Source organism: Patiria miniata, unplaced genomic scaffold (assembly GCF_015706575.1).
Source record: "Patiria miniata isolate m_02_andy unplaced genomic scaffold, ASM1570657v1 HiC_scaffold_5, whole genome shotgun sequence".
Lineage (NCBI taxonomy): Eukaryota > Metazoa > Echinodermata > Asteroidea > Valvatida > Asterinidae > Patiria > Patiria miniata.
This window is the reverse complement of record NW_024037072.1, coordinates 32,018,367-32,043,583: the sequence shown is the minus strand read 5'-3', so window position 1 is coordinate 32,043,583 and position 25,217 is coordinate 32,018,367. Positions and strand designations below refer to the sequence as shown.

The window sequence follows — 25,217 nt, the reverse complement described above, 5'->3', positions numbered from 1 at the left end:
AAATCTAAAAGAGTTTTGATGTGCATTTAGCAGAATTTGGCTCTGAACTTACGGTCACCCTGTGAGTGACGCTCATCAGCCGGGAAGTTCGCCGGAGGTGGCTGGCTGATGCTCATCCGACTTTGTGACGATCGAGTTAGCTATAGAGAGCCGACGCAAGGGGATCGCCGGACTCTCGACGGAAGCCAGAATAGTCTGGTGCGACAAAACCGCGTTGGGCCCATTTAGTTAGAAAGTGCACATATTCCGGAATATTTAATTATTTGTTTATTGTTTAGATAGTAAGTGATCTATTTACTTGAATTGTAGGTTTACGATTTGAGTGATTACCGAAGTACAATTTGTGGTTAAATCTGAGTTTATTTGATATGCGCGCATATATTTTGTATTTCCGTTTAATTCTTGGTCATTCCTTTTTCGTGATCATTTCATTGATCGGTTGATTTGTTTGAACATTTAATGCGGTGGGCTTTTAATTAACAGAGGCCTATACGAGAAAATTCTAGCTTGTTTATTTGGGGTCCCCAAACGGGATTCACTTAAATTGCAACAGCTAAACGGGTGTGACACTATTGGCGTAAAGCATGATAAGGCAATCACTAGTGCGCCCCACGTAATTGTGTACATCGGAGATTGTCACTTAAATTTTGCCGAGGGTGGGGACTTTGTCACTTCAAACGTGACAATCCCCACGTCTTGGGTTGGGCATCCGGGGGATGGGGGAATAATTCATGATAGGCGAATAATTTGGAATTCAGCATGTTTGGTTTGTGTAATATGCTACCCAATTGGACTTGAGGTCTCTAGACATGGAAGTTTGGGATAATGCTCCAACCCAAACCCTCCTCAACCCTACAAAATCCTGCTAATGGTTTGGAGGATTTGGGGAGACTGAGGCTGAATGTCAAAAAGGTATCTAGCCTGCTTAAACTTTGTTGGCTGTAAAGCAGGTGGATGGACTGGTTGTCAGAGAGGCGAACAGTTATGTAGGCACTCAGGTGGTCAGATGTTTTTTTTCTTCTAAGAAACGATGCAAACAATAGCAAAGGTTGAAACTTTCTTTTAAGGAATCTGTTTCTTAAAGCTACATTTCTTTTACTGGGAACACTAGTAAGAAATACTACAAATACATAGTTTTAATTTAAATCCCATAGGGTGTTTTTAAAAAACGATACTAAAATAAGGTGATTCAGGACCGATAAGCTTATAGGCAAGATTACCTGATGTTAAAAATTGCTTCAACAGTAATTAAAACACATTTAAATTCTACCAACTATCATTCACCACTGAACCCCTGACTGATCCTGCGATAACTGCCTCGGGAAAATGTAACAATGAACAGCAGCGATCGACAGCACAGCGTTACAAGCTACAATGTATCTTTCGAACATTTTGCAATTTACCTGACACAGAGGAAATGTCAATTTAGAACACTGGGTAAACACCTATGACTGACAAGTGATTGATTTGTCTGCAAACGGTCTGAGACCGATGATAATTGCTCATTAAGAAGCAGATTGCATTTCACCAATAAATTGGTTGCTATGATTCTGCCGTGACGCATTTTGTGAGGCACAATTATTGCTGTGACACAGACACGTATGACACTATTACGTTGGCTAAAACATTGGATCAGCCTGCTGTGTATTACCTGGCGTATCAGAAATGGCCATTGAGAATATTGTGTATTATAAAACACCTGAATAAATCCCCGTCATCTGATTGATGGATCGTTGATCACATGTCTTGAATTATTCGTACCAATGCACGGCGCTCGCGTGGCGCGCAACGCGCTGTGCAATGGTAGTACTATTGCACTGTGATTAGAAGTACCATTGCACCAACCTCGTGCCCCGTGGGTACGATCTTGCATAGCGCCATGTTGTTTCCCATCATGCCTTGCGCGATCGTAACCCCTGGAATTGTGTTATTTAAATATACCAAAATACGGTACATTATAATTAGGGCTGCAGTCTATCCGTTTTACGTGCCGACGCCATCTTTAAAATGTTAAAGGTTGTGATTTTGAAGCATCAATCCTTTCAAACACAACGTTTGGACGTTGTGTTAAAAATTAGCAAAGATTTGTATTAAATGTATGTACCCCTTTCGTGTCTTTACAACCACAGATAAAGGGTTTTTTTTAGCAAAAAACGCGGCTGACATAATCCGTATCGTACAGGCATCGCGACTTTTGAATCATATATTTTTTTCGTACGTGACGTTACGTGCAAAGCTAAGCACGCGAGCGCATTATGGGCGCGCCTGGCGTGCAATCTTCGAAATGCCCGCGCAGTACGCTGTGGATAGCCATTCAGCGTCATTTACGTCATCATCACAGCCAGGGGTTAGTGTAAGGAACGAGCACGTGCCCCTGGAGTCGAGGCTGAAATTGCACTGTCACTGTACATGTTGCCGATGGTGGCGCTGTGGTGTTTAAATTGGCAATAAAAGGTCTGAACTTATTGAACTGTTTGAGTTCTAAACTTATGGCAAGTTTTAAGGCGAGATAAATTATAGTTCTCAACCTGTTGAACAGTTTGCATAATATGATAACTCTGAACTTGTCAAACTTGTAAACAATTTTTAACCTGAATAAATTGGCTATTAAAAGTCAACCAATCAGATGACGAGGATTTATTCAGGCGTTATATAAAACAAATAATGAATGTTTTACGTTCGTGCAATAGAAAGCATAATTTCATTCGGTGACAAATGTTCCATTCCACTCGGCTTCGCCTCGTGAAATGGAACATTTCATCTGTCACCTCGTGAAATTATTCTTTCCATTGCACTCACAAACATTCATTATTTGTATACCAACACTTTGACTGACGAGTTGCTTAAAGTAAACGTTCTGAGAGCAGCCTGGGCTCACAGTGCTCGTGGAGCAAATTGCATTTCATCAATGGTTGCCGTGACTATGTGTTATGACCGTTTTTGTGAGGCAGAAATATTGCTGTGACACATACACGTATGACACTATGCATGGCCAAAACATTCAACAGGCTGCTGACAGACCAAAGCGTCTGGTAGAGGAAATACCCATAAGCATGGCAGTAATCGCAGGTGATGTACATGTACATGTGCACTTGGTTGAATATCATGGAGAGGACAAAACCACGTTTTTGTTTCAGTAGTCTTGAGATGAACTGTTTCAACATTCTACCGATTTTGAGAGCAAAATGTACATGACTAAGATACTATTAAAAGCAAAGTCAACATGTACAAACAACTGTAGCTGGACTACATAATCCTGTATATGTTTTCTGGACAGATTTTGATTTGGACCAGTTACATTCCATCACTAATTGGTTTTCATAAACAGATGACAAAATGGACAATTTCAATCATTTAAAATGAAAGAAATCTTTGCTAAGTCATTGATGCGAGGAAATTTAAGAACTATGACAACTCAGTGACGAAAAGGAAAACATCACAGGACTGTGGGAGTTCTCAACAGCTTCAAACGTTGCTAGTGAGAACAACTCGGACGGACCAAGTTGCATTCTGTATGTGTGTGTTCTAGTACCAATCTGCTTGTTCTGCCTCATCTGCAACTTGTTTTCTCTGCTGGTGTTACATCGCATACATGACATGCATAACGTCACTAAGCTGCTGCTTGTAGCTCTAACGATTACCGATGCTGGAGTTGGATTCTTTGCACTTTCTATTCAAGTCTCAAACTGCATCTCGACGTACTAGCCGTATCCTCGCCGGTACAGCTGATTTTTGTCAGCTGTTGGGATGGTGCATTCTGTTAATGATTACTGTGGTCCGATACATTGCAGTGTCGCAACCTCTGAAGCTACAAACTCTAGTTACCAAAAGACGAGCTTACGTTGGCTTTACATGTGCAGTGGTATTCTGCTTTGCTAGTTATATTTTTGAATTAACATCATTCTACCTGTATTTAAACCATTGCTATGACGTCACACTATTGTTAAAAGTGTGGATTCGGAACTACGAATCTGTTACGCTGGTCACAAAGTGTGGATTCGGAACGAAGAATCTTTAGTAAAAGTGTGGATTCGGAATTACGAATCCACACTTTGAACACGTCAGACAAAATGTTCCAATTTTTAATAATAAGGCACTTCCGGTTTTGACCTGAAGGAAGGGTCACGTGATTTTGCACGTACATGTACATGTAATATCAAGAATGACAACGCTGGATTATTCTATCAATTCCCATAAAAAAAGCAAAATCTGATCTCTCACAATTAATTTTATATTGATTTTCAAAGATTCAATCTAGAAATCTTTGGTGCTTGTAATCTGATACTTGATGACGTCAAGGTTTGGACCGGAAGAGTCACATGATTTTACGCACACAAGATTAAATGAAGACCCAGGGTTAGAATCAATTCCCACAACAATCAAGTTCAGGTCTCTCACGGTTGAGTTTGTACTGATTTTCAAAACATTAAATCCAGAAATCTTTAGCGTGACATCACGTGACCAATGCCACCACGACGTCATTCTTCAGGGCACAAACTCACTATGGGGTCTTTACACAGGTTAGGTTTCATGAGAACACCAGTTTGTTTTAGGTCCAAAATGCCGCGTTGAATAAACGTGTACAAAGTCTATGGGATTTGGGGTAGGAACAAGAGAAAAAAAAATAATATCAATAAAACTTAATGCAGCAGTTTTGCGCAGAAGTATTTGCTTTATATTTTCAAGGTTGCTCCAACCAAGCCTTGAAAAATTTCCAGTAAATACTTTAAATCTGCAGCATTTACTCATTTTTATTCATACGAAATTAAGTACACACTTCTAGTCTAGCAAGAGCTTACAAATAAAAAGTAAATACTTGTAGCTTTTCAAAATGAAGCAAATGCTGGAAAGCATTTGCTTCATTTCTATTCATACAAATGCAAGTAAATGCTTAAAAATAGGTAGTAAAAGCAAATGCTATTTTTTATACATACAGGTACACGTGTACATCTATGACCCAATATTGATCCCCTCCACTCCAACTCCTCAATTCCTCACTTGACAGCATGTCAGCAAGAGACACCCCACACATCCACCTGATCATTCTCATCTCCGCTTGTTCCAACTGCTAGACGTGCTCCACCCTAGTGGGCCATGTCTCGCTACATCATGCAGCTCTGGACACAGGCAGGGTATACTTGACCCTTTATCTTCAGGGACGGTGCCTTAGATGTTAAAAATGGGGCCAGCTCCCTGAACTTCTTCCCCCACTCCACACACATGATGTCACTGACGGATCGTTTCCAGTGGATTGACGGATCTGATGCATCTAGAATGTCGGTCCGAGTATGCCGGTGTCGTGCCAAAAACCGTCCGGTGCCGGGAATCGGACAATATTTGGCAGGGCGGGGAATCGGACAGTATTTGTTGGCAGGAAAAATCGGACAATATTTGAAAGGGGGAATCGGACAGTATTTAGCAGGAAAAATCGGACATTTTTTTCGCAGGAAAATCGGACACTATTTGGCAGGGGGAATCGGACACTGTTTAGCAGGAAAAATCGGACAGTATTTGGCAGGAAAAATTGGACAGTTTGGCAGGAAAAATCGGACAATATTTGGCAGGAAAAATCGGACAGTATTAGGTGGGAGAAACCGTAAAATATAACGTTGGTTATAATGCTACACACAGCACAGTACGTACTACACACACTTCACACGGCGTTAGGCCTACGTACGTACTGCATGCCAACAGGTGAACTGACGCGAAAAAAACACACAAACATTTTGCACAAATAAACTATTAGGGAAACCAAGTCAAATAGTTATCACAGATAACAAGGAAAACGTTAAAATAGATTGTCAAAAGCAAATTCAGGTGAAAAGAGATCTTTTCTATACGATGAATTGACAGCTCGACAAGGCACGCAATAGGATGCACGCTAAGCGCGGACACTATTTGGCAAGCGTCCGTAAACAATGTGACGTCATAGACGCATGACCAATCAGATCGCATTATGCTAATTAGCGGACACTATTCGGCACCGGACGGTTTTTGGCACGACACCTGTATGTGGAATGACGTATGGTGCACTATAAACAATCCTTTTGTTTGCAAACTCTAGATCTAATGAGTTGCCTTTTGCTTTGTTACCACAACTGAAAGATAAAGTGATTGGAGAACATGTGTAACATACTGGACACAGAATGCGAACGTAGATCGCATATTGGCGTCCATCCATAGCAAAGAGGAAGATGAAATCATCAAAGATTACGCAATGAGCGCTTCTGGTCTTGCGCTTGCGGCTAGTCACGGGTTCTGGATTGGCTAACAGTGACATCAAACGGGAGTTTTATTTCCAGTGGAGTGATGCATCTGATGTGTCTTACAAGGGTTGGTAGCCAGGAGATCCCCCCAAATAAACGAAGTAAACGAAGATTGTATGGAATGCCAATCATCAGCTTTTGACAGCAAATGGAATGACAAGTCGTGCATGTTTAACCGACCTTTTGTCTGCATACTCTAGATTCCATTCATGCGATATGTCAGTTAAACGCTACTCAACTTTACAAGGGTTGTTATAGGAGCAATTCGGTTCATTGTTCAGTTTTTTTGTGTTATTTGTCGGGTGTGAGTTCTTGCAGTCGTTCGGCTGTTATTAGCATCTCAGGAGACTGCGAAGCGAACCACAGTAGGAGCTGCAGCTTATGTAGAAATCGAGCCACTTAGTACAACAAGAAGAGAACAAGAAAACTAGAGGTGATTTTCACACGTTTTCTGTGCTATTCTATTGTCCCTTCGAATATCCACTTATTATTATTTTACTCAGTCTTTTCATTCTAGACAAAGCGAGTGGATTATGATTTATCGCTTACATAAAAACACCGGTTCGATAACACTATCTAAACGTCTGTAATCGTTAATAGTTACGGAATTAACGAACACTAAAACGCCTCTTGAAATAGACAAAACAAATTGAACTCTTTATTTTGTATACATTATGCCCTTGAGGGTATAACTCGTGGGTTTTTTTTGCAATTTCTAAGAATGATGCATTTTTTATTACAAGGCACGCAGATGAAGTGGCTGATGTTGAGAACCGGGCTAATGATAATGGTAATTGCGGGTAAAATACATCCGCAATGTAATATTTATTACTCGTCAAAGGATCTGTTCGGAAAGGGTTGTATGTGGTAAGATACCATCCGCAATGTAATATTTATTGCTCTTAAAAGGGTCTGTTCGAAGAGGGTCGTATGCGGGTAAGATACCATCCGCAATGTAATATTTATTGCTCTTGAAAGGGTCTGTTCGAAGAGGGTCGTATGTGGGTAAGATAACATCCGCAATGTAATATTTATTACTCGTCAAAGGATCTGTTCGAAGAGGGTCGTATGCGGGTAAGATACCATCCGCAATGTAATATTTATTGCTCTTAAAAGGATCTGTTCGAAGAGGGTCGTATGCGGGTAAGATACCATACGCAATGTAATATTTATTGCTCTTGAAAGGATCTGTTCGGAGAGGATCGTATGGAGATTATGTTCATGCCAGAATTTCGTTGTTATATAGGCCTAGTTGACACCAAAAAGGTAAGCAGGGACAATGAATATTAAATATTAAGTGGATGGATGATAAATAATTTCACGAGCCTGTCACTCCTTTACTGTACCTTAGCCGGGAAAAGGCTATGTCGGGAGCATGACATTTCTGCCAGTATATGTAACTACGGCGTTGTCTGTGGCTGTTTGGAGTTTGAGAAAACTCCGCTTAAACACATCATCTGAAATTGAAGATTCCCTTTGCTTCAAAAACGATTCAGTAAAGAAGCTGACAATGATAAATTGAGTGTGAGGACAGTACACAGTAATGGCGTCGACCTGTTTTCTGGTACTGATGTTTGTATCCGTCAGTTTGTCGTCTGACGGCGGTGTAGCTACACTCTGTAGCTCACCTTTCTGCCTGCCACCCTGGCGTGCTTTCCAGGGGCACTGCTACCTGTGGGTGCACAAGCGAATGTCCTGGATGGATGCTGAGCGCCACTGCCAGATGCTATCCCACCCGGGGAAGATGGCCCACCTTGCGTCCATCCACAGCAAAGAGGAGGATGAATTCATCAAAGATTACGCGAGGAGCGCCTCTGACCTCGCGGCATGGATTGGCTACAGTGACATCGAACGGGAGGATCAGTTCCAGTGGAGTGATGGATCTGATGTCTCTTACAAGGGTTGGGAGCCAGGAGAGCCAAACTCCCCTGCCGGGACACACGAAAGCTGTGTCGAATGCCACCACGTCAGCGGATGGAATGACATATGTTGCATTCGTGAAAGACATTCTGTCTGCAAACTATAGATCCCATTCATGCGACATTTCAGTCAGCCTAAATGCAACTTAAATTAATGGCTACATTCTGATCATGAACAAATAACAAAACTCTGATAAAAAAGGACGAAGCTCTTGTGAATTCAATATCTGAGATTAAACTTGGAATTGCGTCTGCTCTGAGGTACGTCAGCTTGATTGTTCTATCGTGATCTCGTACAGGTAAACTGAAATGAAGGGAAATGACCTAAATCACCAATGAAGAGTAGACCATGAAGATACGTTAAAATGCATGTACATTGTACTCAGTGGCTCTTGTTGTGGTGGCTACACACCGATGCTCAAGTAGATAGTTTAAAGAACAATAAGCAAGAAATAGTTTGTTGCAGTAATGCATCTTTTTGGCACTCGCGTTGTAGTTTGGTGATTCTATTGAAAAATTGTGAACTTACAATTGAGTTATTAGTGGTATCAGATTGTTTTTAAGATATTCATTGTAAAAAAATTTTTTACAATGTATTCAATTGTGAACAAACAAACACAAAAAACAAACACAATTGGCCCACAAATGACAACTGTTTCGTTTAATATGAATAATTGAACTGCAATAGAGGAGGATGAGCACCAATTTTACATTTAAAGAATCAAGCTACAATCACCATAGTGGTCCATTAAATAGTGCATTAAAGTGATGTGATATTTTAAAAAAAAACTGAATTGTGAAGCCCGGTGCGCGATCATAGACGACTATGGTATATAATCATGATTTCACACAACTCACGGTTTTAATTTTGTTCCACGTTTAACGCTTGAAAGCGTACACTTTGTTTTTGTTTCTCGACCAAGAAAGTCATTCTATTATTTTGTTTGGTGTCTGAGTGAATAAAACGATGGTATTTAGCATGTCAAGCATATACTTGTGTAGCATTCAGTTATTATGACAAACGTAACTGACGCGTTAAATGTAACACTTCGTTTGATTCCATGCTAATGAAGCTACTTTTTTTACACTTTCGACATTCATTTGTGAGCAGTTTCTTCAACGCTATTAATAAGAATATCACGAACTGGCCGTTAAGAAAAGCATTGCAACTAATAGACGTCGTTTTGTAGCAGTATTTCTTATAATTGATGGATCATGTCTGCTCCCCCCTCAGCTCCCAGCATCTCACCAGGTAGCAGAAATGCAGAATGACTCCACCATCTCATACGTTTCACCACAGACCTCCAGACCAACTTCTCTCTCCTCCGGCCATGGGCCATCACCTCGACACCTCTTACAAGAGAACGTGGCACCGGCAGCCCGAAGACTACTCTTCACATTGCTGCAATATGGACCCACTTCTTACACATTGTACATTGGATAGAGTTGGCAGCTACACCCTTCCCGCTTACACCACATGGGCCATGCACCTGAGCTCATCACCGACCAACCGCTGACTTGACTAGCCATGGTCTTCCTGGCATTAACCTTCAGGCCCTTTGATAAAAGACATGCTCTCCACGCCTCCATCTCCACCTGTAACTGTTCTCTTGTTGCTGTTATAAGAACAAGGTCGTCAGCATACAGCAGTTCCCAGGGCAATTACCCACCCCACGTCTCACTCGACACCACGTCCAACACACTAGCTAAACGCAAGGGACTCAGTACCGAGCCCTGATGTACGCCAACCTTCATCTCAAAACTCCTACTATCTCCTGCACGTGTCCTCACCACCGTACTTGCTCCTGTGTACAACGTCATTACTGCTCTCAAAAGACATTCCTCCACAACTGGCTTCCTCATGGCCCATCACACCACCTCCCTTGGTTGCACAAATACATTTTTTTGCACCCGTGTGTATCGTTTTATGTTGGTGTAGCTGACTCTCTGAAGTGAAGGCTTTTCCACAGGTCTCACAAACAAATGGTTTCTCGCCCGTGTGTATCCTTTCATATTTTTGAAGAACTTTGCCAAGTAACGGCCTTGCAAATGAATGTATTATTTCATGTCGGTGTAAATGACTCTGTGCAGTGAACATGGTAAAGGCTTTGCCACAGGTTGAACAAACAATTGGTCTTCACCCGTGTGTATCATTTCATGTCGGCTAAGATGACTCTGTGAAGTAAACACTTTACCACAGGTTGCACAAATAAATGGTTTCTCACGATCATCCATGTGTATCCTTTCGTGTCTATGTAGATGACTCTGTGAAATAAAGGCTTTGCCACAGGTTGAACAAACACATGGTTTCTCACCCGTGTGTATGTTCTCATGTATGTTTAGATGACATTTCCGAGTAAAGGCTTTACCACATGTCTCACAAACAAATGGTTTCTCACCTGTGTGTATTATTTCATGTTGGCGTAGATAACCCTGTGTAGTGAAGGCTTTGCCACAGGTTGAACAAATGCATGGTTTCTCACGATCACCTGTGTGTACCATTTCATGTCGGCGAAGATGACTTTGTGAAGTAAATGCTTTTCCACAGGTTGCACAAACAAATGGTTTCTCACCCGTGTGTATCATCTCATGTTGGCGTAGATGACTCTGCGCAGTGTAGTCTTTTCCACATGTCTCACAAACGAATGGTTTCTCACCCGTGTGTATCATTTCATGTTGGCGTAGATGGCTCTGTGAAGTGAAGGCTTTGCCACAGGTTGCACAAACGAATGGTTTCTCACGATCACCTGTGTGAATCATTTCATGTCGGCGAAGATGACTTTGTGTAGTAAAGGCTTTCCCACAGGTTGCACAAACAAATGGTTTCTCACCCGTGTGTTTCTTTTTATGTTGGCGTAGATGACTCTGTGAAGTGTAGTCTTTTCCACAGGTCTCACAAACGAATGGTCTCTCACCCATGTGCATCATACGATGTTGGCGTAGATGATTCTGTGAAGTGAAGGCTTTGCCACAGGTTGCACAAACGAATGGTTTCTGACCTGTGTGTATCATTTCATGTCGGTGAAGATAACTCTGTGTAGTAAAGGCTTTTCCACAGGTGGCACAAACAAATGGTTTCTCACCCGTATGTATCATTTCATGTTGGTGTAGATAACTCTGTGAAGTGAAGGCTTTACCACAGGTCTCACAAACAAATGGTTTCTCACCTGTGTGTATCATTTCATGTTGGCGTAGATGACTCTGTGAAGTAAAGGCTTTGCCACAGGTTGCACAAACGAATGGTCTCTCACGATCACCTGTGTGTATCATTTCATGTCGGTGTAGATGACTCTGTGAAGTGAAGGCTTTACCACAGGTCTCACAAAAAAATGGTTTCTCATCCGTGTGTTTCATTTCATGTTGGCGTAGATGACTCTGTGAAGTGAAGGCTTTACCACAGGTCTCACAAACAAATGGTTTCTCACCCGTGTGTATCATTTCATGTCGGCATAGATGACTCTGTGAAGTGAAGGCTTTACCACAGGTCTCACAAACAAATGGTTTCTCACCCGTGTGTATTATTTCATGTTGGCGTAGATGACTCTGTGAAGTGAAGGCTTTACCACAGGTCTCACAAACAAATGGTTTCTCACCCGTATGCACATGTATCATTTCATGTTGGGCTAGATGACTCTGCATGCTCTGTGAAGTAAAGGCTTTTCCACAGGTTGCAAACATTAATGGTTTCTCACCAGTTTGCTACACACTATGAAAGCATCATCACCGGGGCTGGATGTTACACAACACTTCTGGAGTCTCTTCTTGATTCAGTGATGCCAAATCTTCAGATTCCCGAAAACAGGGGTTCACTGCCAGTGTTGTCACCTGGAGACAAACAAGAACACTGAGTTTACTACAATGTATGAGGTTTACAGTGCTGCAGTACTACACATTTGGACTCCATCTACAATGTGTTTGGTGTGCACTGTGCACTTCTGATTGTTGACTGGTTTATAATCTTTAACAGAGTGGGCCACTCACTTGCACAGCAGGCCGTGAAATTTCTTTTCACAAATGAGATCGGACAATATCAAAAGAGGGCGCTCTCTTTGCATTATGCATATTCATGATGTCCAGGGAAATTAGAGAATAAGTTATAGAACAAGGGATAATAGTGTTTAAACCAACGACGATTGCCAGCTCATTCGTGGACTGGTTGGAAGAAGTCCTGACTTCTAATCAGGTGATCTGAGTTCGAATCTCAGAGAGCGTTATTCACTTCTTCTCATTTCTCACAAGACGTAAAGCCTATCTTGGATTTGTGTTGCGGAGAACAAGGCATTTGATATGCATGTAATAGACCAATCAGAAGATGGAAAGCGGATGTCGTTTGGGAAAAGCTACTTGATTGCAAAGCCTTATCAGCTTATCTGTGCAGAAATAGGATAGCGAGACGAGCGGTAGATTGCAATATGACACCACACTAAAACATTCTTTTTTAAATCTTTGATTTCTAGTATAAATACTGCCCAAAAGTCAAAGAGAACTCGCCAAAAGGAAGAGGAAAACATGCTTGTTTAATTGATGCTATTTTATTTGGAACTTACATACAATTTGATCGGTGAAGTTTTATTTTGCAAGAGAGACTTTTTTTAATGGACGCTGATATTTTGTTCGCGTGAGAGTTTGGTTTACATGTAACTTGGCGATTTTAGTCAAATTTTAAGGTAAGAAAATGAACTTTCAGTAAAATATTGTGAAGCAAAAATATATTTTTTGGTTCAAAACTTGACCTTTTCTTCAGGAAAACCTTATTAAAATGGGGTTTAGGGAGCTTGTAAGGTTGATTTTTGGGAACTTCGGGGTTTCCAAAACCAATGAAACCTTTAAAATAAAACATTTTATGTCGCACTCATGCCGCACAGGACTTTTAGGAAAGGGGTCAAATTTGATGGTACCTGTCAAATGTGTTTTGGGTCATGCTCACTTTATAATGTGCAACGTAAAAGTATCAATTCAACCAGTACCAGGCCAAAAAATTGAAATAATGTGGAAGAAGTGAGAAGACATGAGTTCACTGTTCAGTGAAAATATTATTAATATGTTTTGTGCGTATATATGTATATGCAAGTTCTTTAATTAACCACATAACTACAGATTTGGTAGACACAAATTTATTTTGTAATACCAGGGTAGTTTACTACAACAAAAACAAGCATTTGGCAGTGCTGAATTTTTTTGTTAATAAATCTCATGTTACAATCACCCAAGTATTCTTCAGAAAGGAATGTCTTTGATAACACTGACGTTGATAACAAAGTTCTGCATGGTCTTCATTCAGTACATTTTATACATAAGGGTAGCCACACCTTTGTGCATACTTGCAAAGTGTGCACTCATCTCATATGCTTTGTTAAAATGTTTAAATGCATGAAATCATTCGTTGTACTAACAAGTAAGGTTTACAAAATGATTGTGTGTTCTTGTTTTCATTAGAACTTGAAATTTGCAACATTGAAACCATAATTTGGTCAGACAAATCTTCACTGTAAAGTGTGGCTTCTGCCTCATTGTTCATGTTCCAGGGTATCCAGACTGGGTCAACATTAAATATGATGTTGATGACAGTATTTATTCCTACCAGCTTCCTAAGGACTACTCAGAGGGAGACCTGCACATATTAATAAAATACCACATTAATGAAAAATTGACAAATGAAAAAAAAAATAACATGAATATTTATAAAATACCATGTGGTGTTACCGCAAACCGAAACGATAATATAAGTAATCGGTAAGTTGCATGTTTAGTTGAAAACCTCTCTAACATTTGGTTGGTCTTGTAAAGCCTTTAACTCCACCTATGAAACAAGTATTAGGCTAATTTAAAAAGCACTGTATTTGCCTATTTGGTAGTTCCTGCTCTGTCTGTTGGTACCAAATGTATTGTATATTTCTTTGGAAATACATAAGAAATTGCTTTCTAAACTTTTGGGAGTTAGAATGAAAACTGATGACAGAAACGACACCCTAAAAATTGTCATTAAAGTTGTCATAACTCATCACCAGAAGAAGTTACAAAGCTAATTTTAGCACCGTTGTAATCCTCAGGTTACAAGCTTGTCGATGATGCCAAACTTGTCTGTGAACATGGTGAAATCTTAAAAAAAAAATACAAAAAAAGCTGGACTCCCTAAATATTAGTAATTTTATTAGGAGGATCGAGGATCATTAAAAAATTAGTCACACGCGTACTGTACTACTTTACATATTTTACACGGTACGAGTCGTCTTAACTGAAGGTACGAGTTGACCAAGGTACGAGTTGTCAAAGGTGCAAGATGTCCAAGGTATGTGTTGTCGAAAGTACGAGTCGTCCAAGGTATGGATTGCCCAAGGGACGAGTTGACTCGAAAGCGACCAAGGCTACATATGTATGATGTGTTTTATTTCTCTGTTGTGCGCTTTCTTGCAATTCACGCAATCTTAAGAATGAGCGCGCATTCTTAAGAATGAGCACGCAATCTGAAGAATGAGCGCTCATTCTTAAGATTGCGTGGGAATATCAGGTGCGCAATTTACAAATTTTGCACAATCTTAACAAACATTGCACGGCATAATTATGTGAAATGAAATTTATAGCGGTTAAAGGGGAAATAATTCATAAGAAAATGATCTATGCTTCTGCACTCGTATAACTACAATAATTTGAATCAAATTAAACCTGTTATTTATTGCTTTTTTCTGCCCACTATGGGAAGTTTTGTAGTAACGGAGGACTGGGAACTAGTCTGGGAAGTGCTTTATTTAGGCTAGACAAGTTACAAGTCCATGTATGTATCAAATGCATGCCACAAAAAAACGATGTCCAGAAGCTGCCAAAATTGCTCTTTAGACTAGATAGAATCCAGCTCTCCGGCGTAATGGTGGGGGTGTGAACAATTAATTGGTGGCAATGTAAGTGGCAAATAGCATTAGCGCTACGGTATGTCACAGTATTCATTCTCATTCTTCACATTCTTCAATCTTACGTCTCCCCCCCCCCCCCTTTTTGTCATCTCAAAAATCAGAATTCTTTCCACCACACTATTAGTATTAAGTATTATTATGTCTTTTATTTTTTCCTGGTAAATACGTGTATACTTTCATATCAACTCTACTTTTCATCGTTAAGTCTTTTCCTAGGTAAAGTGTACTCCTAGAACTATGAGGCTCCACGTAGTGGAGCCTCATAGAGTCAGAAGCCCGCAAAATTGTTGTCAACACAAAACACTAATTAAGTACAAAAACGTCAGTTCCAAATAAGCTATTTCCCACAGAACCGCTGCACAGTTTGCCCCTTAACTCCGTACAATACCTCATGACATACTCACGTTATGTGCACCCAACAAACATCGGTGGATTCTGTCTGTTTTTAGGCCAAAATGATGAAAAATATGCCCTTTCCGCACTGAGCCAACCTAACACTTGAAGCGAGCACGCGCGCTGATATCGCAGTCATTTTCGGGTTCGATCGCTCGGAGCGCGCCGCGGGGGGTATGGTGTAGGAGCGGATTGATAGTATGCGCATGCGTACAAGTGCAAGTACGTACCCCCCGCGGCGCGCTCCGAGCGATCGAACCCGAAAATGACTGCGATATCAGCGCGCGTGCTCGCTTCAAGTGTTAGGTTGGCTCAGTGCGGAAAGGGCATATTTTTCATCATTTTGGCCTAAAAACAGACAGAATCCACCGATGTTTGTTGGGTGCACATAACGTGAGTATGTCATGAGGTATTGTACGGAGTTTAGGGGCAAACTGTGCAGCGGTTCTGTGGGAAATAGCTTATTTGGAATGGACGTTTTTGTACTTAATTAGTGTTTTGTGTTGACAACAATTTTGCGGGCTTCTGACTCTACGTGGAGCCTCATAGTTCTAGGAGTAGGTAAAGTGACCTTGCGTTGCAACAGTATAATTTAATTATGAAGAATTGGTGAACGAAGATGCAGCTAGACTTGCCAAGCGCAGCCGGTTCTCGGCATCGACAAGACCGTTATCTTGTCGCGCATTCTTAGGAATGTGCGCTCAATCTGGAAGATTTTATTTTGCGCAAATTGCGCAAGGATCCAGTTGCGCAATCATAAGAATGTGCTGTGATGCTATTGTAAGTAGCGGTGTGCTGACATTTGAAATTGTAAAACGTGCATACGAAAATAGCCACAACATTTGCAATTTCTACTTACTACTTTCGGGAGTATGATGATGTATTAATATTTTTTTACTCTGAGATCCATGTTACTAACTGGAAATACGTTTCATGAAGTTATGGCCTTCAATCTATGGGAATACGGATTTTAACGGAGTTGACGGATCACTACCGTAATTTTCTGACTTTACGGTATTGATGAATAGCGCCCTCAACTGGCAACACAACACTAAAGCTACGGTGTCTCGGAGTGGCCATTGCATGCTGTCCGCTCATGTGTCCGCTACATTTAATTGGTTTATCTACATGTACAGGTACATGTAGTTTTAAACCAGTGGTCTAGCCCCCATTAGGCTAAAAAAAAAAAAGTCTCCGGTTTCTGGTATGGAGCTTGCCCAACAAGTGGTGCGGCGACGCGGCTTTTTTTTTTTACCTGATTTTTTTGCTTCAATGTCGGCTAATGACTGCAAATGGTGCTTGACTAAACTTAGTGCAAATATATGGGAGTCAAGAGAGGCCACATAAACATGGGCGTCGCCAGGATTTTTTCTAGAGGGGGGCAAAAAAAAATTTTGGGCCAAAAAATGCTTGTATTTCTTAACAAATTCTCGATTTATCAGATTTAGAGTGGGCAGGGACATGTTGCCCCCCCCCAACTCATTAAATTTACAACACTTTGTCTTCGCGCCTCTTTTTCTTTCTTTTTTTCTTTCTTTTTTCTCTTCTTTTTTTTTTATTGCTTTTCCGGGGGGGGCAAGTGCCCCCCTTGCCCCCCCCCCCCCTCGCGACGCCCATGCACATAAAGCTTATTCTCGACCATAACCCAATCTAAAAATACGTTAAAATTGTGCAGCAGCAGCAGAATTCCAGTCAAACCAGTGGGTTTGGCGGTTTTGAGACATCATCTTTCATTGAAAAAAAAACTTTTTTATTTTGCCGACGCGCATGGCTACGGCGACGCGCGCGCATACCAGAAACCGGAGACTTTTTTTTGGGGGGGGGGCCTTATACATGTACAAACGTATGTCTCAATACAGCGATGAACACACACATTAGGCCATGAGAAAAAAAGTGTAACACCATGACTGTGAGTCTAAGAAGAAAATTCCAGTTTGACTTCTTTATGGGTGAAACCTTGACTAGAGTTCAGGATCATCAGTACCTGGGAGTTGTCATTTCTGATAATCTCATTTGGGAAGCCAACTATCGTCACAAAACAAATAAAGCCAATAAGGTCCTCGGTTGACTTCAACGAAACATGCATCAATGTAGCAGAGAAACAAATTTAGTCTAAAACATACTTGGCGTTATCTCATGCTGCTGCAGTTTAATACAGATTTAATACGCCGTCCATGTTTTTTTAAGACATAGGCCTAAACGTGCATGACTGACCCGGCAATGGCAATGAACAAAAGTTGACTTGTTTAAAATAGTTTATTCGAATAACCTTTATAACTTTTATATGCAAAATCTGATTGAATTATGTCTGCCTTGGCTTTAGCTCTACTCAGTGGATGGAGCGCTACTCAGTGGATGGAGCGCTGGAACTTCGGTACCCTCCGTGCAAGCTTGTACGGAGGGTACTTACTGCACAACTGGCCGATTGACCTTCATATCAAACAAAGAACTTCAACAAAGCCATATAGCAAAAACCACCAGCTGCAGGACCGAGCCGGACGAAAATGGAGAACTTCACGGAGGGATGGAATCGACTGTATCATCCACTGAATGGAACATGCGATGCGATAGGCATCTGAGCGTTTGACTTAATCAATTTTTACGATGTGGAACTGTTAACATTGATTGATTTTGGTTTTGGAAAGAAGTTGTGGAGTTCAACGCAAGTATTTTTATGAGCTCCCAAGATGACTGTCACATTATTGACAGTTTGTATGGTGAAGAAAGCAATGAGTACTTATACGGTTTGAAATTATGTTGTGTACACCGTTATATAAGCTTACTAGCTATAGCCATATACACCGTCATATTCGCTCACAAAAACGATTCCCATTACACTTACAAGTAATTATATTTATTTTCAGAAGTATAGCTAAACATTTAATTATAAACAAGACCGTGCGTAGCTTGAATTATTCTTTGACAAAATTAGTATAGTACTATTTTGGTTTGTGATTCATCTCCTTTCACACAATATCACAAGAGGTGAACGATGTCATTCCCTGATCAATCTAGGGACGGGAAGAAGTTTTTACTGATTACTTTGTAAAATTAAGGTATGTTTACCTTTTAGATTGTAATTGGTGTATGTTCAGGTTTTTTAATAAATATATCAATCATTTGAATGAATCTCCATACAATTTCTCGTGTGAGTGTTCAGTTAAAAAAATATGATGTCATTTTAGCATATTATTAATACAATTATTCATTTCGTTGATGGAGTAATTCAGTGTGATCTAATGACCAATGTGCCAAAAATGAAATGACAATTTACTTACAATCATTTTTGGGAGGAGGAGGGATTAAGGGAAAAGGAAAGGGGGGTTCTTGAATTTCGAAAATGCATAATAAGAAAGTGTATATCAAGAAAGTGTGGAAAAGCTGTTTGGAGGGATTGAGGGTAACTCTTCATCGTTCAGTTATTTTTTTTGTAAAGATTGTTTTGGAGGAACGCTTGAACTCCCTTCTGTAAGAAAATTTTCACTCAATAATCCATTTTCCAAAGTAAACAAAGTGAAAGCACAATGCGCGTTTACCCGTCCGACAGTAAACGCGCCGCCATTGTTCGGCCGCGCATTCGTGCACAAACACGGCGCGATGTAATGTCAAAAGTACAAATAAGTAAAGCCTCCGCGATTCATGTTCCCACGAAGTGACAAAGATTCAGCTCGTGAGCAGGGCCAGGCCAGAACACAGAAATTATACTTGGTCGAGGAAAAACTGTACCCCTAGTCCCACAAACAAGTGGTGTGAACCCTCTCATGGTGGTCAAGGTTATCTTGCCGAGTATTAAGGCTTACCACAGTTCACACAACCGAATGGTTTCTCACTAGAATGAACCCTACAGTGTTTGGTTAGATCAGCTCGCCAAGTAAAAACTTGACTGCGGGTCCCACAAGTAACCTGCAAAGGCTTTCCCACAGGTTGCACAACGAATGGTTTCTCACCCGTATGTATAACCTTTGATGTGTGCGAAGATTATTTTGACGGCGAAAGGCTTTACCACAGGTTGTACAATCAAATGGTTTCTCGCCCGTGTGTATCATTTCATGTCGGCGAAGATGATTCTGTGTAGCAAAGGACTTGCCACAGGTTGCACAAACGAATGGTTTCTCACCCGTGTGCAACCTGTAATGTGGTTGAAGATCTTTTTACGTAGTAAAGGCCTTACCACAGGTGACACAAACGAATGGTTTCTCACCAGTGTGCACCCTCAGGTGACAAATCATCTCAGGTTCTTTTGTGGTTCTTTTGTGTCCATGTTTCTCAAGTGCTTATGTTGGTGATGGCATCAAATAACACCCAGTACATGTACATGTGATTAATAAGCTCATATTACATTAAAATCATTGGCAATTTTACCGCTTGGTGATTGAAGTGATGGATTGAATTTTGGACAAAAGATTGTCGAAAACGGAGTATGCGCACAACTATTGAAGGATTTGGAGAAGAATGTCAAAGCGAGCTAGAGTAAAGACATGTAAAATATGAATACAAAGACAAGATCTCCCAGGAACGAATTTTATTCATTCTATTTTCATCTACTTTATATTTAAATTCCATAAGACAAATTTCTTACCACTAACCCAAGTTGTAGTTATTATTATAAAATTAAACATCCCTGCAGTTTTCATTTACCAAAGATATTAGAGTTTATCATCAGCCATGGAGACCTGTCTATGGATCTTTACATGACTTGGTGGAGGTAAAAACTTTACCACTGGTCTAACAAAAGAATGGTTACTTGCAAGTGTGTACCTTCTCATGTTGGATAAGATTACCTTGTCAACTAAAAACATTACTGCTGGCCACTCAAACGAATGGTTTCTCACTGGTGTGCACCCTTTTATGTTTGTGTAGACCCGTTTGCCAAGCAAAGGTCTTACCGCAGGTTGCACATACAAATGGTTTCTCACCTGTGTGCACCCTCTTATGACTGTTTAGACCAGCTTGCCAAGCAAAAGCTTTACCGCAGGTTGCACATACAAATGGTTTCTCACCAGTATGAACCCTCTCATGGCGGCCAAGAGCATTAAGATGAGTAAACGCTTTACCACAGGTTACACACACGAATGGTTTATCATTAGTGTGTATCCTTTTATGTTTGTGTAGATCACTTTGCCGGGTAAAGTCTTTACCACAGGTCTCGCAAACGAATGGTTTCTCGCCTGTGTGTATCCTTTCATGTTTTTGAAGAGAACTTTGCCAAGTAAAGGCTTTACCACAGGTCTCACAAACGAATGGTTTCTCACCTGTGTGTAACCTTTGATGTGCGCTAAGATCATATCGCCAGACAAAGGCTTTACCACAGGTTGCACAAACAAATGGTTTCTCACCCGTGTGTAGCATTTCATGTTCGCGCAGATGACTCTGTGAATTAAAGGCTTTTCCACAAGTCTCACAAACAAATGGTTTCTCACCCGTGTGAATCCTGTCATGTCGTTGAAGACCACCTCTTGTCGTAAAGGCTTTACCACAGGTCTCACAAACGAAGGATTGCTCACCCCTGTGTATCCTTTGATGTGTGCGCAGATTACTCTGCCAAGCAAAGGCTTTACCACATAATTCACAAACAAATGGTTTCTCACCGGTGTGAATCCTATTGTGTCGTTGAAGATCTCTTTTTGTAGTAGAGGCTTTACCACAGGTTGCACAAATGAATGCTTTCTCACCCATGTTACATATTTTAGGTAACAAATCAATTCGGGTCCTTTTGTGTCAACTTTCCTGAAGTGCTGATGTTGACATCTGACTTCGTATAACATCAAATTCTGCAACCATTTGTCTTAACAGAATGCTGCATGCTATGAAAGGATAATCACCAGGGCTGGATGGTACACAACACTCCTGTAATCTCTCCTTGCTCCAGTGATGCCAAATCTTCAGATTATAGAGAAACACCTGTCTGACAGGTGTTTGCCGTTAGTGTCGTCATCTGGAGACTGTGTTGAAAACACAAACAAACACACTGAGTTAACTACAAGTTTTACAGTGCTGCATTACTACATATTTGGGCCCATTTTACAATGTGTTTGATGCACTGTGAACTTCTGGTTGCTGACTGGTTTAATCAAAGTGGGCCACTCCTTGGCACAGCAGGCAGCAGATTGTGAAGCAACCTTCCGTACAAGGCAAGTGAGGCAAAGTCTCACAAGAAATCAAGATTTAAAATAGTTCAGTCGGAAAAGGGGGGGTATCGTGCACTCTCGGAAATCAATTAATAATCAACGTTTCTAGGTCAGAAAACATGCGTAGAAAACGATTTGCTATGTTAAAAATTCAAAAAATGTCCCACGTATTGTTTTTATGCAAATTAGTGCCGCCATTACCGAAAAATCTATTTTAAACTATATCTCAGCCAATATTGCAGATAACTGAACGAACTAGGTGTCTAAACCCATGTTTTCAAGGTCAGAGATCACAATAAAACTATTCTGGAAGTGACCACATGTGTCTGTGGCATTGGAATATGCAAATTAGTACCGCTAATACCGGAAAATCATGTTTTTGGCATATCTCGGCCAAGATAGCACATAACTACACCAGTAAGGTGTCTAAACCCATGTTGTGAGGATCAAGTATCATTAGAAGACCATTCACGAAGGAACTATGTGTGTCTTTTGCATGAAAATATGTAAATTATAAAGTGTCGGTTTATCAGATATTTGAGTTTTAGCCGATATCTCAGCCAATATTGCACATAACTACACAAGTAAGTTCTCTAAACCCATGTTTTGAGGGTCAGGTACCATTAGAAGACCATTCACGAAGTAACTATGTGTGTCTTTGGCATGAAAATATGTAAATTCTAAATTGCCGGTTTATCAAAAATTTGAATTTCAGCCAATATTATATTCAATTTCAGCCAATATTACAGTTTATTTTGAATATGATGGCTTTAAATCAACTTTGATCATTACTGCTTATCAAAAACCCTTCTGTCAACATTAGCTGCAATATTGGCTGAGATATTGGCTAAAAATCAAATTTCTGATAAATCGGCACTTTAGAATTTACATATTTACCTGCCAAGGACACACATAGTTACTTCGTGAATGGTCTTCTAATGATACCTGACCCTCAAAACATGGGTTTAGACACCTTACTTGTGTAGTTATGTGCAATATTGGCCGAGATATTGGCTAAAAATCAAATATCTGATAAACCGACACTTTATAATTTACATATTTTCATGCCAAAGACACACATAGTTCCTTCGTGAATGGTCTTCTTATGATACTTGACCCTCAAAACATGGGTTTAGACACCTTACTGGTGTAGTTATGTGCTATATTAGCCGAGATATGCCAAAAACATGATTTTCCGGTATTAGCGGCACTAATTTGCATATTCCTATGCCACAGACACATGTGGTCACTTCCAGAATAGTTTTATTGTGATCTCTGACCTTGAAAACATGGGTTTAGATACCTGGTTCGTTCAGTTATCTGCAATATTGGCTGAGATATAGTTTAAAATAGATTTTTCGGTAATGGCGGCACTAATTTGCATAAAAACAATACGTGGGACAATTTTTGAATTTTTTAACATAGCAAATCGTTTTCTACGCATTTTTTCTGACCTAGAGACGTTTATTAGAAATTGATTTCCGAGGGTGCACGATACCCCCCTTTTCCGACTGAACTTAAAGCAAAACTATTTACAATCTGTTTTTCATCTACATAGTTATCAGGCCCAGAGAATGTAATTGGTCAGAGTTGGATGAGGGCTTGAAAATCTTGATTCTGATTTGGCCAATATTTGCTGAAGCCAACTATAGCTACAACCATACCTAGATTGATTGATGAGTTGTACAAGTATTAGAGTCCTACTGTACAATTACAATTCCGTGATTAATTCTGATTGGTTTAATACAAGTCATTGATTGGTTGAAAACATTTAGATATGCAGAATTATGTCAAAACTGTGGTAGATTTGCAGTAACTTGGAATAAACTGATGACTGATGCAAGTTCATTAGAATGACGAATGAATTCTTCAAGTAATGTCCGGTTTACAGACTGGAAGTAAGCCTAACAAATATCTGACCTGAGGTTTGAAGGTTGGTAGATTGACTGAAGGAAGATAATGGTACAGTTGACATGGTTGATCAGAAGGGAGGTTTCACGATGGTAGGTACAAGTAGGAAGGTGGGAAGGTTTTGCTGAAATGAGCAAAAATAATACACCAAAACTATCATGAGCAAAAATAATACACCATAGATATAGTAGCCCCATAAGGCCAAAAAAAAAAGTCTCCAGTTTCTGGTATGCGCGCGCGTCGCCGCAGCCATGCGTGTCGGCAAAATGAAAAAGTTTTTTTTTCAATACAAGATGATGTTTCATAACCGCCAAACTCACTGGTTTGACTGGAATTCTGCTGCTGCACAATTTTAACGTGTTTTTAGAAGGGGTTATGATCGAGAATAAGATTTATGTGTCCTCTCTGGACTCCCATATATTTGCACTAAGTTTAGTCGGGCACCATTTGCAGTCATCAGCCGACATTTGAAGCAAAAAAAAAAAAAAAAACCAAGTAAAAAAAAAAAAAAAGCCGCGTCGCCGCACCACTTTTGGGGCAAGCTCCATACCAGAAACCGGAGACTTTTTTTTTTGGGCCTAAATGCGGCCAATTTACTGGACTACATGTAAAGTACATGTACATCCGTTAATAAAGGCCACACGTGTACTCGAAAATGTAGAACTTTGTCAAGATTTTAGTTTCACATTTAGAATTTGTTTGTAGTTTATTAATGCTTTAGAAGCGCACTCACCCTCTTTATAAAGTGATAGAAACTTAGTCCCCCCTTTTTCAGACGTCTATTTTTCATGTAATTTCCTAACTTGTGCAAAATGAACCTGGAAATTACACAAAATATATAATGTAGACGTCTGAAAAAGGGGGGACTAATTTTCTATCACTTTAAAAGAGGGTGAGTGTGCTTCTATAGTCCAGTAAGTGGCCACATTTATGGGGCTATGATTGTACACGTGCCAACTCCAAGACTTGTCAGTGTGGCCTTTATGTACGTGTACGTACGGAGGTACAATCACAATGTATGCCTAGTCCAGTAAAGTGCCACAGAGATAGTAGATATTTAGCCGGCGATTTTAACGCGTATATGAATAGGCTAGGCCTTCAATTTACAAAATAAAAAGTACTACGAGTAGGATCATTAACAATGCCAATGGGCCTAGTACCTAAATGAATAACTAACATTGATGGTCATGGTCTAGGCCTACACATCGATAATCGATTGTGCATGCCGCATCCGATTCCGAGTAGATAAAATTTGCAATTTCGGAAAGATTTCCATTTACGAAGTTCACTAACACCCTGTGTGCAAACCCTATGAGATTGGACTGAAACATTCTAAGTGTTTTCTAAGAAAATGCTTGTATTTTCTCACTGCTGAAATTGACTTTGATGACATGAAATTGCTATCTGGGGGGGCTTGTTAGTCAATGCAGAGGAAAATTAGTGAACTTCGCAATCGCATATGGTAATCTTGCCGCAATGTCTACTTACTACGCTGGGAGAATGATGATCTATAAACTCTGGACTATGAACATTGGACTATGAGATATATGTCACTAACTGGAAATAATTGTCATGAACTTACGGAGCTATGGGATGATTTTGAGGGACTAATAATAGCCGGATTTCGATCACTTTGCAGCAATGCAGTTAACTAACTCTAACTTTTACGGTAACGATGAATAGCGCCCTCAG

The 25,217-nt window shown here is 40.3% G+C and overlaps 3 protein-coding genes across 4 annotated transcripts; 1 reads left to right on the top strand and 2 right to left on the bottom strand.

The window, feature by feature from the left end:
- Nucleotides 1–7,809: 7,809 nt before the first annotated feature.
- Nucleotides 7,810–9,629, top strand: LOC119741375 (snaclec CTL-Eoc125-like). Its single transcript, XM_038217126.1, has 2 exons — nucleotides 7,810–8,232; nucleotides 9,420–9,629. Exons 1-2 carry the CDS (start codon nucleotides 7,810–7,812, stop codon nucleotides 9,627–9,629), a joined length of 633 nt encoding a protein of 210 aa, XP_038073054.1.
- LOC119741219 (gastrula zinc finger protein XlCGF26.1-like) lies at nucleotides 8,832–16,506 on the bottom strand. Its single transcript, XM_038216955.1, has 2 exons — nucleotides 16,346–16,506; nucleotides 8,832–12,010 (listed from the first exon to the last, which is right to left on the bottom strand). Exon 2 carries the CDS (start codon nucleotides 11,861–11,863, stop codon nucleotides 10,244–10,246), a length of 1,620 nt encoding a protein of 539 aa, XP_038072883.1. The 5' UTR covers nucleotides 11,864–12,010; nucleotides 16,346–16,506; the 3' UTR covers nucleotides 8,832–10,243.
- A 3,487-nt stretch (nucleotides 16,507–19,993) lies between these two features.
- Nucleotides 19,994–25,215, bottom strand: LOC119741218 (zinc finger protein 595-like). 2 transcript variants are annotated; one of them, XM_038216954.1, is made up of 3 exons: nucleotides 25,108–25,215; nucleotides 23,535–23,649; nucleotides 19,994–21,428 (listed from the first exon to the last, which is right to left on the bottom strand). In XM_038216954.1, the coding sequence occupies exon 3, from the start codon at nucleotides 21,160–21,162 to the stop codon at nucleotides 20,299–20,301; it is 864 nt and encodes a 287-aa protein (XP_038072882.1). In that variant the 5' UTR covers nucleotides 21,163–21,428; nucleotides 23,535–23,649; nucleotides 25,108–25,215; the 3' UTR covers nucleotides 19,994–20,298. The 2 variants fall into 2 exon arrangements, with proteins under 2 accessions (XP_038072882.1, XP_038072881.1); XM_038216953.1 differs by having other exon boundaries at nucleotides 25,014–25,203.
- Nucleotides 25,216–25,217: the final 2 nt, after the last annotated feature.